Source organism: Balaenoptera ricei, chromosome 19, assembly GCF_028023285.1.
Source record: "Balaenoptera ricei isolate mBalRic1 chromosome 19, mBalRic1.hap2, whole genome shotgun sequence".
Lineage (NCBI taxonomy): Eukaryota > Metazoa > Chordata > Mammalia > Artiodactyla > Balaenopteridae > Balaenoptera > Balaenoptera ricei.
In genome coordinates this window covers 36,681,209-36,697,686 of record NC_082657.1, presented here as the reverse complement: position 1 = coordinate 36,697,686, position 16,478 = coordinate 36,681,209, and the positions used below count along the sequence as shown (strand labels likewise).

The window sequence follows — 16,478 nt, the reverse complement described above, 5'->3', positions numbered from 1 at the left end:
GTGTCCTATTTAAGAAATCTTTGTCTACCTCAAGGTCTTGAAGATAGTTCTAAGGTTGTTGTTTTTAAATTAAGACCTTATTTTTGGAGCAGTTTTAGGTTCACAGTAAAATTGAGGGGAAGGTACACATTTTCTATATATTTCCTGCCCCCACACATGCATGGCCTCCATTATCAACATCCCCCACTAGAGTGGTACATTTGTCACAATTAATGAGCCTACACTGACACATAATAATCACCCAAAGTCCATAGTTTATATTAGAGTTCACTCTTTGTGTTTTACATTCTATGGGTTTGGACAAATGTATAGTGACATGTATCCATCATTATGGTATCATACAGAATGTTTTCACTGCCCTAAAAATCCTCTGTGCTCTGACTATTCATCGTTCCCCACCCCCCTACCCCTGGAAAGCACTGATGTTTTTATTGACTCCATGCCTTTTCTAGAATGTCATATAGTAGAAATTATACAGTATGTAGCCTTTTCGTATTGGCTTCTCTCACTTAGTAACATGAATTTAAGTTTCCTCCATGTCTTTTCATGGCTCGATAGCTCATTTCTTTTATAGTGCTGAATAATATTCCACTGTCTGGGTGTACCAGTTTATTTAGCTGTTCACCTACTGAAGGATGTCTTGGTCACTTACAAGTTTTGGCAATTTTGACTAATCCGCTATAAACATCTGTGTACTGGTGTTGATATGGACATAAGTTTTCAACTCCTTTGGGTAAATACCAAGGAGTGGCGTTGCTGAATCCTATTAAGAGTATATTTAGTTTTGTAATAAATCTCCAAGCTGTCTTCCAAAGTGACTGTACAATTTGCATTCCCACCAGCAATGAATTCCTGTTCCTGTTGTTCCACATCCTAACCAGCATTTGGTGTTGTCTGCGTTCAAGAGAGCAGAATTTTAAAATCCTGCAATAGACTCAGGTGCACATGAAAATTTAATGTACAGTAATTATGTTTCCCCCTAGGATATTTTGAAAAAATTTAATAACCTTAAGGGATAAATTGTTCACTGACCTGAATTATACAGAGTCCTCAGAAATCATCCAAAAATAACAGCTTTGTATAAACATTTTTGACTTTCTGCTGTAATAAGATCCATATTTTTCCTTCTGTCTGGAAATTCTGGTTGGACTGTTCACGGCATTGCCATGAGGATTAAATGATTTAATAAAGGCTAAGGCACTCTATTATATGCCTGACACAAAATAAATGCTCAGTTGATGTTAGGAATTATTAGTTACTACAATGATGACATTAGTTGTTACAGTGAAGTTAGCTGCAAACTCCTTTTCTGTCAGCCACAATACCCAACACAGGCCTGAACACAGAGTAATATCCAGGTAAATGCTCAGTGAGTGACTGGTTTCCAACATTTGGGATTTCTTCCACACTTGAAATACCATAGCTTATTTTATGTCTTTTAAAAAATGTTCTAGGGCTTCCCTGGTGGCGCAGTGGTTAAGAATCGGCCTGCCAATGCCGGAGACATGGGTTCGAGCCCTGGTCTGGGAAGATCCCACATGCCACGGAGCAACTAAGACTGTGTGCCACAACTACTGAGCCTGCGCTCTAGAGCCTATGAGCCACAACTACTGAGCCCACGTGCCACAGCTAGTGAGCCTGTGCGCCTACAGCCCGTGCTCCACAACAGGAGAAGCCACCACAAGGAGAAGTCCCTGCACCGGGACGAAGAAGATTAGCCCCTGCTTGCCGCAACTAGAGAAAGCCCGTGAGCAGCAATGAAGACCCAACTCAGCCAAAAATAAAAATAAATTTATTTAAAAAAAAATTCTAAGAATTGATTTTTTAAAAAACCCAGCTGTTTATTCAACTCAACCAACTCAACTTTATTTTAATTGCATTAATTTCTGCTTTTATCCTGATGTTCAGGCCTTGTTTTCTAATCATGCATTTAAGGCGATAAATTTTCCTCCAAGTATTGCTTTGACTTCATCCCACAAGTTATGTGGAGTATTCATAACGATCCTGTCAATAATTAAAGCAATGATGCCTGTAAGGCATTTAGCACAGTTACTGCGCAATACTGATTAGCTGCTTTAACCTTATCCAGTACTCGGCCAACAAGTATTTATTTGTCATTCGCAGGACACCAGGTAAGCTTATCCGAGCCACCTTCCGTGCCCTTCCTCACTTTTCTTTTGCCTTTGTAACTCCTCCTAGCCCCTTAGGGGGCGGGGCCTGGCCTTCACGCGCTTTGACCCCACCCCCGCCGGGTTTCCATGACACCACGTAGCTGCTAACAACATATTCTATAATCCTGTCTCCTTCCGCTTTCTAGAAGCAGCTATGGGACAACGATGGGAAAATAGTCCCTTGGCAAAGGAGTTCTTTTCACGAGGAGGCGGAACTAGGGCGGGGCTTAAGAGCGGAAGGAACAGGAAGTCTGTGAGTCCTGTGGCGGGATTGGGCTCAGCGCTCTCAGGGGGCGGGCTCAAGTGGGCGGAGGGATCCATCGCAGGCGGCGGGAGGCCGCCGCCTCCATTTAAGGAGGGGAGAACGGCGCGGGAGGCAGTTACTGTGGTTTCTGGGTTTAGGTGGCGTAGTTCTTCTAGGAGCTGAAGTTCACGGACGCCGCGTCCCGCGTCCAAGTCCAGCTGTCTGTGGCTACCGATTGGGAGGTCAGGAGCGCAGCGTCCCTTCTTCGGACCAGGGCCGGCCCCCTGTTTTGCCTTCGCCACTTCGCCCATATTTAGGTCGGCTTCGGCGCGGCTGAGGAGAAGGCCGCGGGCGAGATGTTCAAGAACACGTTCCAGAGCGGCTTCCTTTCTATCCTCTACAGCATTGGCAGCAAGCCCCTGCAAATCTGGGACAAAAAGGTCAGGGACTGGGGGCGGCGGCGGGGCGGGGGCCCGGGGCTGGGCCCGGGGTAGCGGGTAGTTGTGTCGAACTAGGGCCTGGGGGAGGCCGGGCGGTCTCTGCTATCCCCTGTCCCCAGCCTGGCGTGACTGAGGCGCCATGTGGGGGCGTCGTGTAAGCAGCGGGGGATGCATTGTGGGGTGGGCGTGCCTGGGGTTTCAGTGTCCTGCGGCAGTAGTGTGGTTAGGATAGTGGTCCCTCGCCGCAGACTTGACTGGGCCAGTCGGTTCTTCAGCCTCAGTGTCCGCATCTATATGGTGGGGTCGATAGTGCCCGTCTCACGGCATGAAAAGCGTAAACTCACGTGAGGTTGCTTCGGGAACGCGCAGATGAAAGGAACCGCTGTTCACTGATTTCACAAATATTTACTGATATCCTGTGTTGTACCAGGCACTGTGCTGGGCGCTAGACACAGAGCCTTTGTTCCAGGCCCCCTTATAGAGGCACAGCCAGAACTCAGTTATGTTTGGGTTTCATTCATTTGCTCCCTTGCTCCCACTGATCCCAACCAAGCCAGAATTCGGTGGCCTTTGGCACCTGCTCCACACTCACTGTGACTTGGGGTCTGTACTCTGCCTTCAGTGGCTGATCTCCATCAGGGAAATTGCAAAATGGTGATAAAGTGTTGTCTGTGTTAACAAGCTGAACGCCAAGTACAAGCCTCATCATCTTTATTCAGGCATCCACTCGATGATAACTTTCACTGACTGGGAGATGGTGACCCTGTCCACTTTTTGGAGATGTTGATTGGGGGCATGTGTGCCTAGCAATCTATGAGTTGGTCTGCATTTAATTACTTTGATATTTCCTTTCTCATGCAAATTCCCAGTCATCTGTACCCTTTTTTGAATATAAGTTAATATAAAGCACTCTACATTGAGAAGACAGGTGATTTAGGGTATAACCTTAGTACTTCAGTCCTTCGGGGAAAATGGAGAGAGGTGGTATGTTGAATGCTGTTTTTATAGAGAAGAATGTAGGATAATCTAAATAAGCAGTTCATTGGTAATGAGGCCAAGAATTTTGTATATCATCTCAGAACAATTCCTGTCTTCCCTTATCCACAGATGAAGGTTTGGGGCCACATAGAGAGATTAGGAGAGAACATGGACAGCCTTCTGCCTGTTGCCACTAGGGAATTCTGCTTTCTGAGAGCAGCTTTGGGGATGGTGTGTTCACAGTGTCATTTTTATAAGATAGTTGAAAGATCTGAATTTAATGAGTTTGGCCTTACGCATGTGTGAGAAATCTGACCAGCTCTCCTCTTTCACAGTGATTCTGTCCACAAACTAGAGCTAATGCCAAGAGTTACTTATTACCCAAGAGAGCAGCTCTTAACTGTTTTCCTACATTTTACTGAGTTTTTCAGTTCCATGGTTTTGTTCAAATTGGAATAAAAAACACTTTAAACTCCGAAATTGTACCTCTACAAAGAGAACCCGGAATGAGTGTACCTGGGAACTTTGTAAAGATGATGGCTTCTCAGCTGTGGCTTGACTTAATTTTGGACTGTCCAAAGGCAAGGAGAGAGTGGATTGTATGCCAGTTGAACTTGGGATTGTAACCAAAGTGTCGATATGAGGCAATTGATATAGAGAATGGGGCTTGATCTAGGAGGAGAGGTTTTCAGAGCAGGTCAGAGAACTTACCAACACAAAGAATTCCAGTGGTAGAGAGGCCTCAGCATTTCTATCAGGTGAAACTTTTATCAGAGTTGCCCCATTTTAACCCTTCCGGGCTTGATCTTTTGTAGTGTGTTTTATTTTTCAAATGCAGCTTTTTGAGTAGTCAACATGTTTGCACACGGAATATAAAAGCAAAGTAACCATGGTGCACTGTGTCCCTTAACAACGCCACTAGAGGTCGGATGGTACCCTAATGACATAAACCTGTGTGAAAACATTGTTAGATCAACTGGCGGGGTTACATGGAGTAAATTAAGTGTACATTTTGGCAAAGAAAACCTTTAGAGGAACATTCATTTTAAGCAAAATTCTCATAGTAGTAAAAGTGAATTATATGTTTCTACTCTTCTTGTTTAGACTAGATTGAAAAGTGTTTATCTGTGAATTTTTCCCCCTTGAGGCAAGAGAAGGAAAGGGAGGAAAAAAGGGAAAGTTTGGGGCCAGATCCATAGGCTTTGGTGTATGTGTTCCTTTACTCATTTGTATTATAAAGTCCTCAGAAAGTGTTGGGAATCCAGTCCAGAAGGGGAAACACTGGGAACTGATAATCTTATCAAAGATTTATTGAGCAACAGCTAAGTGACAGGCATTGTGTAGATTTGGGGAGATACAAAGTTAGGGAAGAGAAGACATTTTCCCCGCTCCCATGATTCCAAATAAGGAGAAGTTGTAATAAGGGCAAAGTTTGATGGAGGGAGGGAAGGACTGTCCACATTTATCTAGAAATGACCCTGCCCTCTGCTAGTAGGTACATATTGGCTATAAGTGCCTGTTTTTAGTTGTTAGATTTTTTTTTTTTTTTTAATAAATTTATTTATTTATTTATTTATTTTTAGCTGTGTTGGGTCTTCATTTCTGTGTGAGGGCTTTCTCTAGTTGTGGGGAGCAGGGGCCACTCTTCATTGCGGTGCGCGGGCCGCTCACTATCGCGGCCTCTCTTGTTGCGGAGCACAGGCTCCAGACGCGCAGGCTCAGTAGTCGTGGCTCACGGGCCCAGTTGCTCCACGGCATGTGGGATCTTCCCAGAGCAGGGCTCGAACCCGTGTTCCGTGCATTAGCAGGCAGATTCTCAACCACTGCGCCACCAGGGAAGCCCAGTTGTTAGATATTTTGATTTCACAAAATTTTACTATTCTCCTTCCTTAGTTTATGGAGAGAGAATTTCTGTTATTTGTTTACGGTGAAGAGCAGTCTTGGAAAACTTAGGTTTGGCTTCATTTAGGCTCTGTGTCTCCTTATGAATATGAGGAGTGGATGCCATATTCATAATAACATTTAATTTGCAAATTCATTTTGGGGGTGTGGCTACATTTGCAATACCTGCATTTATCTGACACTCTGAAGTTCTCAGCACCTCCCCCCATCTCATCCTTCAAATCTCAGCTTAAGTTCCCAATGAAATAATGTTTATGTCTCCTTTGTGCTCCTGTGGCGCTCTATATCACGCTGAATGGCAGTTGCCTGTTTATTGTATATCTCCCACTAGACTACAGGTTCCTTAGGGGGAAGAATAGTATCTTACCTTGAAACCCCAGTGCCAGAGTGTGGTCAGACACCTTGGATTTGCGTCCTGGCTCTGTCATATGTCCTGTGCTGTGTAACCTTGGGCAAGTACTCAACTACTCAGTTCTCTCATCTTGTAATCCACCTCCTTCTCATGGTTATGGAGATTAAATGAAGATGTATATAAATGCTTAGCAACAGTTATGGCACACAGTATTAAGTAGGGCAGGGAACTGAGGCGTTTGCTCAAGAGTAAGTGAAAAATTTATAACTGAGCCCGATATTCAGATGCCTAGGAATAGGAAGTACAGTAACTCCAGACTTCTGAAATGAGGATAATTTAGTTAGTGTACCATGGCTTTCCCAATCCAAAACCTTAACATGGCTCTAAGGCCACACAGACTGTGGTCTGGTACCTGCTTAACTAGTTCTCCAGGCTGACGTCCCACAGGATCCCCCTTCTAGTATTGACCTCCTACTGAACTGAAAGAAGTCTGTTCTCTCCCCGCTTTAGGCTTTTGTACTTGCCGGCCCCTCTGCTGGGACCCACTCCTACCCCTCTTCGTTAGTCTCTACGTCTCAGCGCAAAGGTACTTCCTCAGGTTAAGTTAATTTATATCCACTTATAGAACCTCTACTTCCTTCTCATCATGCTTGAAATTAGCTTCTCAAGATCTGTGTTCCTGGCTGGACGGTAAGCTTCCTGATAGAGACCTTTGTAATTTTTCAAACCAAGAGTTTAGCAGAAATTAGGGATTTCTTAATGCTCCCTTAACTTCTGGGATCAGCAAATACTACATTATTAAAGGACTTTTTATGGTTAATGTAAACATTACTTCTGGTTTTTAAAGAAAATACCAGGAGGTTCTTTTCCCACTTATGCCTGTGTAAAACATGTGACTTTCAGACTTTACTGGTAATACCCTAAAAGTCTACTACATGAGACTGTTAATTCATACAAGCTTCTCTTTCTTTCTGCTGCTGATCCTCCCCATTCCCAAACGAAATATTAGAACCAGAGTTTTTGTGGTTGTTGCTGGAAAATATTAGATTCCCATTCCCAGTTCCTAATTTTAAAAATGAACAAAGTCTCTCTCCAGAAAAAAAGTTCCCACACCCTAACTTTTAATTAGCAAACCTTGTTGGTACATGTTAAATTTCTAGTAGTAGAATTGAGAGCATTTGGACATGAAAGTACTAAAACTATTTTTTTCAGATTATCCCTGTGTCAATCTGAGGATGTTATTCATTTTTCCAAAAAATAGCTTTTACTGTAATTGGGCAAAGGCCTGGGTTTTAGTTACACTTGCCCTTTCAAGGCATTCTTAGGAAGAGCCTGGTTAGCAATACATATTATTGTCCTTACTTTAACTAAAGGGCTGTTTGTAAATGTCCAAAGTTGCCTGTCTGCTGTTTGGATAGTCCCTGTTAAGTGCCGCAAAGGGTGAGAAGCCTTTAACCCACTAGAGCCTGTAAGGCCCAGGCCTTGAGACAGAGCTATGCCCAGCTCTCCCCACAGAGGTCTCCCTCTGCCTGTTTTCTGACTTAGAGCCCAGCCCCTAGCTCAGGGCAGAAACTTTCCTGCTGAAATGGACAGCTCTAAAGGCTTAATGTAAATTGGAACATGTGTCATTAAGACTAGGATGCCAGATGGCTGAGGGCTCAGCTGTCTGCCAGGATAAGTGGGTGGAGCCACAAAAAAGAAAGGTGGGAGTAGGGAACGGATACAACTCGTGTTATTTTTAAAGCACTTGATGAAATATAGAGCATTGGCCAGCTTCCTCCATATCCCAGTAGTATTTCCCCCCTCAGCTTTGACCCTCCTCCCTGGGGCTTACATTGGGGGAAAAAAAAAATCAGTGTTCTTTATTAGTTGTCCCAGCAACCATGGAAAGCCTGGGAGAGTGATTGCAAAAAAGGGCTTGAAGATTCCCTTCTTGGTGCCTGCAGGGGCTGAGAACCATTCTGATTGTTAATTGCCAGTAGCCTGGGTTCTGAAGCTTCTAAATTAACTCCACCTCATAGTTGGGGCCGGTGGGGGGTGGGGGGAGGAGTTCATGAAATTAAAAATTGTAAGATTGGCTTTATTTATTATCATTATTTTGGAGGAATAAAACACTCATAGGCCACACTACAGGAATGTGTCATGAAATTAAAAAAATTAGCAAGTCAAAAACAATAGGCACTTTCTAATTTAGAGAGGGAAGTAAAATAAAACCTACTTCCACCATGTGCAATAAATGCTGACCAGTTCATCTTATCTTCATTTCAAAGCCAGGCCTGCCTAGTGGCCTCTGAACTGGAAGAAGCTAAGGAAAGGAAGTTGATGCTTTCTGAGTCCATGTGTCTTGTTATACATGTTTGTCAGAAGCTGGACTGGGGAGGGGCTTGCTTCCTGGAAGACCTTTACAACTTAAGGCAGTGACAGCCAGATTGCCAGGGTGGTTGGGAGGCCTTGCCCCAAATTGTCCACCTGTCTTTCTCCTTTGATCGTAGTTTTAGAGCCTAGAGAGAGGTTTGGGGACATTTCCCACCCATATCTCTGGTTAATTGCACCCCCGGCCTCACTCCACTCTTCTTCCAGTGAATTTGTATTTACAGCCCTTTGAACTTAATAAAGAAGAAAAATCATAATTCACTAAGAAATCAACTTAATTTGATTTTAAAGCTCTGGCAGCTTGTGATATGAGAATACTTTTCTTCTTTGAGGACTGAACTTTCTCCTTGGGCAAAGCTCTATTTAGACTGTTCTCGCCACTAGGCAGGTTAAAACTCTAGAGAGACTGTTGGGCATTCCTTTGAAAAAGCTGCCTTTTCCCCCTCTGGGTTCTCGTGTTTTACGGGCTACGTTAATTAATTTTGTAAGAATTAAGTTTGTGAGTGTGGTAGTTTGTTGTGAAAGAAATTTCTCTTAAGAAGTTACTGACAGTCCAACTGAAAGTTAGTTTGCCCCTGGGACAGAAGTGTAAGAATACACAAAGTCTGTTTTGGCTTTTAGTCTGTTGGCTTCTGTGTGCAGTGTAAGGCATTGTTTTCTTCTGTAAAGACCTGAGTAGTCACATTTACTGGAGTGCTATAAACTTTGAGATGGGCAGAAGGCAAATGTCCTAACATTTCCTCCCTGTGAAATCTGGCTGGGTTTTCTAGAGCTGAGGGAGGCTTCCTGTGACTGTGGTCAGAGAGACCTTCCAGGATGTAAGATCTGAGGTCCCACTTACAATGTTGGATAAATTGCAACGTGTTGCCTTTTAGCAATAGTAGTCTTTGGACCCTAATTACTTAATCCTTTAAATTTAACCATCTGGTTTGTTGCATTTGGTACCTTTTTAAGAAAGAATGAAGTTATAGAGAATAATTAGTGGTATGTTATAAAATTAGTGTTTGCATCTTGTTGGGATACTGTCAGCTCTTATCAATGTGCCTGCAACATATTACATGGAAAAATTTCTTGATGAATTCCTCCTTTACCAAGAAGTCTGCATGATTTTCCACAGCAGCTGTGGGCTAGCAAATAGAGGAGGAATATTGCCACTTTGGGAGCATTTATATGGGGAATGAGGTGGGCAGTGTTGGCATGTGCTACAAGTCTTTGTGATCCAAGTCTTTGTGCTTTTAATCTCCCTTGGAAAGAGGCCCAGAATTCAAAGCAGGAGGGCATTGGATGTCGCCAGCTTTGTTTGAGAAGCACTTCAGTGTGATGTTTGTGACTTGAGAATCCAGAAATGCTACACTGGCAGAGATCTGGGGCCCATCCACCCAGCATTCTGTCTCTGACAATGGGTATCAAAGGATGATTTGTGGGAAGGCATTCTTTATGCTGGTAACCTCCCTGGCTTTGTGATATACCCTAGGATCTCTGGCTTCCCATAATAGCCCATGGTGGATATGTTATCCAGGAATTTTAAAAAAATCCTTGAATCTCTTCATATGTGCCAACTCTTAGGGTGACAAATTCCAGAAGTCAGCAAATATTTGAATGCTTAGTTTATGCCTAGCAGAGTACTAAGCATTATAGAACATATAAATGATGTTTAATACTTGGTCCTTATCCTTCAGCTTATACTTTTTTGAGGAGACAAGACTCAGTTGCATCTGGCAGAAAAAGATGGGCAGTGATATCAGGTGTTACCTGGGGAATACCACGCACACCACAAGTGGATCAAATTAACAGGAACAGAGCACACAGAGGCTGATGTCTAAAGACAGAATGCCATATTATTAATAATTGTGTTGAATAATACAACTATCAGACTCAACGCTGTATTCTCTCCCCATATGCAAGTCTCATGGAAAGCCACATGATGAGTTGTTGAATATGACAGCACAGGCAGCCCTTTTCACTATACCTAGAAAAAGACCACATGCTTGTCATTCTGATGCATCTGGTTCTAAACCTGATTGATCTTTTTCATGTGTTAATACATTCAGCCCTAACAGTCCAGCCCTGTCTCAGAAGTGCCTTTGCATGTCTCTGCTCTGTCCATATAAGGTGCTTGGGTGTAATGCTTCAAGATAATTGTGCTTTCCTAAATATGTTTTGAGAGGAGGAATCCGTATCGAATATTGATTCCTCTCCACCATATTCCTCCTACATATTGCGGCAAACAATGCAAAACAATGTAGGATGAAGTGCTAAATTATATAGTCTAGGCTACATGAGCAAGAAAAATGAATCAGAGAGAAGAGAGGTCAGTGTAGACTGAAAATGCTAAAGAAGGCTTCTGTGTGTGGCACAGATGGGGCTTGAATTCATACTTGAAAAAGTAGAAACTTGGGGAAAAGAAGATAAGGAAGCATGAAGTAGGAGTAAACCTGGGGTAGTAATACGTTCGTTTTTTGGTTGCTACCCTCCCTCTCAGTGACACTCAGCATTTGGCCTTTCTGGCCAGAGAACTATGTGAGGCAGTGTAGGGCAGTGGAAAGCCTGGTCGTTAATCCTGCCACTCTTACTTAGGGTGTGTCATCTGCACTCCCTGAGTGTCAGTGTCCACGTCTGTAAAGTGGAAACAACACCAACGACCTTGCGATTTTTGTTGTTGTTGTTAGGACTGAGCTCGTTGTTGTTAGGAATGTTCCTAGTGTATAGTAGACACTTGGTAAACGTTGGCTGAATCTAAATTGAGTTGATTTCTTTGGGAAGAAATTTGTCCTGATTTATAGATTGCCAAATTGCCTGCAATTCCTGTGGTGGTTGATTGGGCCCTGTATAGAGGTAATAGCATGGCTTACTTTCACATAAGCTTTAACATATGGTGTCACAGACTTCTGTGTTATGCCCCTTGGGCTACTGTGGTTTTCTTTAAAGCAGGGCTCCCCAACCCCCAGGCCACAGACCGGTACTGGTCTGCTGCCTGTTTGGAACCGGGCCGCACAGCAGGAGTTAAGTGGCGGGCGAGCCGGCGAAGCTTCGTCTGCCACTCTGCATCGCTCGCATTATCGCCTGAGCCGTCATATCCCACCCCACCCCCAACCCCGGTCCGTGGAAAAATTGTCTTCCACACAACCGGTCCCTGGTGCTAAAGAGGTTGGGGACCGCTGCTTTAAATAGTCCTATTCAGCCTTCAAAATCTTAACAGAGTTATTTGTCGATATTTCAGTACTAACCAGTTTAATTTCCTCCCTTGTAGGTACGGAATGGCCACATCAAAAGAATCACTGATAATGACATCCAGTCCCTGGTGCTAGAGATTGAAGGAACAAATGTCAGGTAGGTTGCCACTATGTTCTCCCAGAGACACGGAATGCCAGGAGGTAGTACATCATAGAGGTTAATGGCATGGACTGCAGAGTCAGAAAGCCTGGTGTGAATCCAGCTCTGCTACTTAGAGCTCACCTTGGGCAAGTTACTTAATCCCCCAGGCTTTAGTTTCCTCACCTGTGAAATAGGGATAATAGCAGTACATCTTCCTTGTAGAATTATTGTGAAGATTAAATAAGTGAATGTGTATAAAACACTTAAAACCTGCTTAGCACTTAGTCAGTGCTGTATAAGTCTTAGTTATTACTATTTAACTCAGATGTGTTTATGTGGAGGTATGGGTTTACAGTAATCATCCAGTGGGTGGCCAGGGTAGTTTTCAGTGTTACAATGGTCTTAGTTTTGGTTTTCTATCATTTGATAGTTTCTTAGACCAGAATTAAATCTTTTTTCACTGGAAGAACTTCCAGATCCACGGGTCTGGCTTTGTTTTTCAGATATTTTATTGTTGATGTCTAGTGCTATGTTAAGCTTTTGTTTCAGAGTCCAGCATTTTTTTTAACGCATTAGCTTAACTTAAGGGTTGAGGGATCATTGGATGACATATCTGGATCTTTTAGATCTGCCTTCCAATTTATCCTCTTGGACTGAGTGTCATTGCTGTGCATACTACAAAGGAAAAGACAAGTAGTGTGTTTATTGGTGTTTCCTCTTTCTACAGCACCACATATATCACATGTCCTGCAGACCCAAAGAAAACATTGGGAATTAAACTTCCCTTCCTTGTCATGATTATCAAAAACCTGAAGAAATATTTTACCTTTGAAGTACAGGTAAGTATGTGCACATGAATCTCTACACTCTTGGCTATACCAAAGAGGTGTCCTGTCAATTTATAGGAAAAAAGTGGCCGCAGGAAAGTATCTTTATCCTTTTGTATGTATTCTTTTCTGCCTCTGCTGTACACTTGATGCAACCATTATTATTATGGCATAATTTTGGTATTATTAATCAAAGTTTAATGCCAAGTTTTAAAAGAAGCAGTAAGCATCTAGAAAATCTAATCAGTAGCTACCGGAGTTCAAAGCTTGAGGGTTAGAGTAGTGTCCATTTGGGAAGTTACTATTTAACACTGGGCTATTGTTGGTCTCAAGTCTAGCTTTTTTAATTTTTCAAAGGGAAGAATGTTTATGGAATCATGCTATGGTCTGGGGGCCTGATGCATGTGTCATATGTCATAAGCAGCTGGTGTTGTCTTGGCAACAGACAAGATAAACTAGCTACTTCCGGGCCGTCTGCATCCAATGTGACCTGTATCTGGTTTGTTTATTCTCCCTTGGGTCTCAGCCTTGGGAAACCAGGCTGTGGGAGTTTCAGGTCCTTGTTTTATCAGGGTTGTTTGCTTCTTCCAAGATGGAGTTAATGTGATTCTTCTCTATATTTCATAGGTACTAGATGACAAGAATGTGCGTCGGCGGTTTCGGGCAAGTAACTACCAGAGCACCACCAGGGTCAAACCCTTCATCTGTACCATGCCCATGCGGCTGGATGACGGCTGGAACCAGATTCAGTTCAACCTGTCAGACTTCACTCGGCGGGCATATGGCACAAATTACATTGAGACCCTCAGGGTGCAGGTACTGGCTCCTTTTCCAGATGGAGCCCCAAATGGGAGAGGGGTCTAGGCTCTGTTTGTTACTGGCTTGTGACCCAGGTGACAGAACAGTGTGGGTTTCAGGCTAAAGTTCCCAAGTCACTGTCCAGGGGGCTTTCACCTCAGAGAGGCCCAGGACCTACTCAGGAATCTGCTCAGATACAGTGGGAGAATACAGCAAGTAAAATCTCCCTCTTGTCAGAATCTACCTCTAAGCCACGCTGAGGAGATGCCAAAGAGGTGAAGCTTTGACAACACCATGCGGGGGGCTCGAGGAAAATCAGGAAAAGAGGAAGGACAATCATATTTTGTGTCTTATTTTAAGAGACTTATTTTAAGTCTTGCATCCACAGATCCATGCAAACTGTCGCATCCGACGGGTTTACTTCTCAGACAGACTCTACTCAGAAGACGAACTGCCAGCAGAGTTCAAACTGTATCTCCCAGTTCAGAATAAGGCAAAGGTAAGCCAGCTTTCCTCAGAGGAAGGCCAGACAGTGAGTTGGAGAAGCTGTGTCCCTGGAAAGTGCTCTGTTCTACAAGTTCAGCTGCAGAACCTCTCTCTGTTGACATGGAGTATGGAGGACTTTTACATCATAAGGTCTTAGGTCGTCCACCACCAGCACTGAATCAGGAATGATCCCATGAAATGTTCTGTTACTGCTGTCTCACCTCCATGAAGTGATACTGTCCCTCCTGGGGGGCATCCTGCTGCTTCCTGCTCCCAGGCCTTCCTTGCAGAATATCTTCATCTGGACCTCTTCATCAGCCCCAAATTACTATCAGCTGATCTGTCCCCTCTGACACGACGATGGGTGCTTACATGCCTGCCCACTGGTGACACATATGCATCTCCCCACAGTCCAGCATCCCCTTGAGTGTCACTAGAGGTAGGGGATCAGTGGCACTGACCGTCTGTTTTCTAATAACTTAAACTGATGCCTTTATTCTACTTTTTTTTCTTTCCCCTCCAGCAATAACTCGAATGCAACTCAAGGGATAGACCCTGGATATGACTCTTAGTTTAAAAAGGAAACTATCTGGAGGACAATGCAAAAAGCAAATATTTATATTAGTTCACTGTGCTGCGGTTCTTTTACCTACTCCTTGGCGTCCCTGGTCGTGGCTACCAGTGACCGTGCCGTGCATTGTAAGTACAGTGGGGGATAAGCTGTCCTTTGATACATGAATGCCAGAGTTTATCTTGCTGCCTGCCTCGGTGTGTGGGGAGATACATTTACCATGAACTTACAGAATTAAAGATGTCCCGTAAAGGCAATTTCAGACCGATATTTCTTCCTATGGTTTGTTCTTTGTTTTATATATTATCTAAATATATGTATATGCTGTGTAATACTCATAATCCGGAAATGAATAAAATGTTATATTCTTGGTTTGTAAATTTGTTCTTAGTTTGTGTCTTTTTTAATGGTGACATTTCTCTTTCTTTATGGTATGAAAATAGAACTCTTTCCAAAGAACATCCCATACATTCATGCTGTGAAATAGCTTACAATAAGCACTTGAAGAACAAGACATCTATAGATACTGATTTAGAACAACTTCCAAGATAAACTAAATGGAAAGAAACGGAATAGTGTATCACCAGTAGAATCATCTCACTGAGGGGTGGGTCCCAAGTGGAATTAGATAAAATGGCATATATTCCAGATTGCTCTTAGACACCTTAGGAAGACACCTTATAGACACCTTAGGAAGGTGTCTTGTTGGAGCCTCACTTGCCCTTTTGTAACGATCAGCACATCTAGTGTTCCTCAGCATTGGAACAGATCACCATCTCCCTATTTGAGCTCCTGATGAAGTACATGCCTTGAATTTAGGGACTTCAAGGAAAACTGTTTCTTTAAACACTGGACTCACTTGAGAGAACTGAAATCTTGGCACCACTCTCCCTGCTCACGCTTATTCTGGGGCATGTGCTTGGTTAGTGAAATGACCCTGGCACAAATAGTTAAATTTACAAAAGTTAAACACTTACATGATACAACTCTATGTAATATTTCTGGAGGGAAAACAATTTGGGGGCGGATAAGAACATATGTAGATACACCTAGATGATCTCATAGGACACATAAGATTACTTCTGGAGAGAATGGTTGTATCATTTACATACTTTTTTTGTACTATAGACGTTTTCTTTGAAAGGTAATATTTATGTGATAAGAATTTCAAAGTCAAAAAAGAACAAAAGGCCATCCTGGATACTGTGCTCTCCCCGACACTCCCTCTGGATTTGGTTTCATCCCACAGGATAAGGCTGGAATTGTGGGCACTGGCTGTTTTGACTTTGACTAGAGGTAAAAACACAGTGCTGAATTCGTCATTGCTGTTGCTGCCTCCTGAGAAGTTCAGTGGCAAGGAGCACTGTTCTCCCGCATCCTTATCCTCCAGAGTGTGCTCTGGGTAAGCATGACCGAATCTCTGAGGAGGGCAGGGCTGCAGTGGGCGGAGGGCTGGAGGGAAAGCTGCTCCACTGCTGCCTTAGACACTCACTGAGTTCTCATTTCTCCTCACAGTCGTCGGGACCTGGCACTTAGGTGGGTTCAGTCAAGACGACTTTGCCTTCCTCTTCCTGCTAACAGCTGGACTGGAGCCGCCTTCGCCGTGGATGCCGCCCCTCTCCTTGGAGAGTCACCATCGTTCAGCATCGCAGAGCACCCATCAGCCCAGGTGACAGCCTGCTCTCTCAGGGCCAACGCCAGTCACATCTGAACATTGGCCCGCTTCTCCATCCTGAAACACATTAGCATTCCCGTTGTGAGACTCCGTGTGTCTGTCTCCCAAGCTTTCTGGGTTACAGAGGGGTCCTCAGAAATGGGTGGGGGCGGGTGGTCAGGGACTTCAACAGAGCTTCTTGTCTCTGGCCACTGTGTGGTGAAATCTTCCCTCCAATCTGGAGTCTGTTGTGGGATGAAAGATGCTTTTGTGGAGGCGAGAAAACCCGGTTAACTTTTCATCTCTCTCCGGTGCCAGGACATCAGTGGAGTGCTCCTGGAAGTCCAGAGCAATACAGTAATGCACT

General features: G+C 43.7%; 1 protein-coding gene across 1 annotated transcript; it reads left to right on the top strand.

The window, feature by feature from the left end:
• Positions 1-2,495: 2,495 nt before the first annotated feature.
• Positions 2,496-14,837, top strand: CFAP20 (cilia and flagella associated protein 20). The gene is made up of 6 exons (XM_059904289.1): positions 2,496-2,855; positions 11,711-11,790; positions 12,503-12,614; positions 13,230-13,418; positions 13,789-13,899; positions 14,410-14,837. The coding sequence occupies exons 1-6, from the start codon at positions 2,772-2,774 to the stop codon at positions 14,413-14,415; spliced, it is 582 nt and encodes a 193-aa protein (XP_059760272.1). The 5' UTR covers positions 2,496-2,771; the 3' UTR covers positions 14,416-14,837.
• The last annotated feature ends 1,641 nt before the right edge of the window (positions 14,838-16,478 follow it).

What these genes read in the sequence shown, in the direction of transcription:
- CFAP20 (XM_059904289.1), top strand. Translation starts at nt 2,772, where the DNA reads ATGTTCAAGAACACGTTCCAGAGCGGCTTCCTTTCTATCCTCTACAGC. An exon ending in ATTGAAGGAACAAATGTCAG is followed by an intron (nt 11,791 to 12,502) that starts GTAGGTTGCCAC and finishes CTCTTTCTACAG; the next exon opens with CACCACATATATCACATGTC. An exon ending in ATTTTACCTTTGAAGTACAG is followed by an intron (nt 12,615 to 13,229) that starts GTAAGTATGTGC and finishes TATATTTCATAG; the next exon opens with GTACTAGATGACAAGAATGT.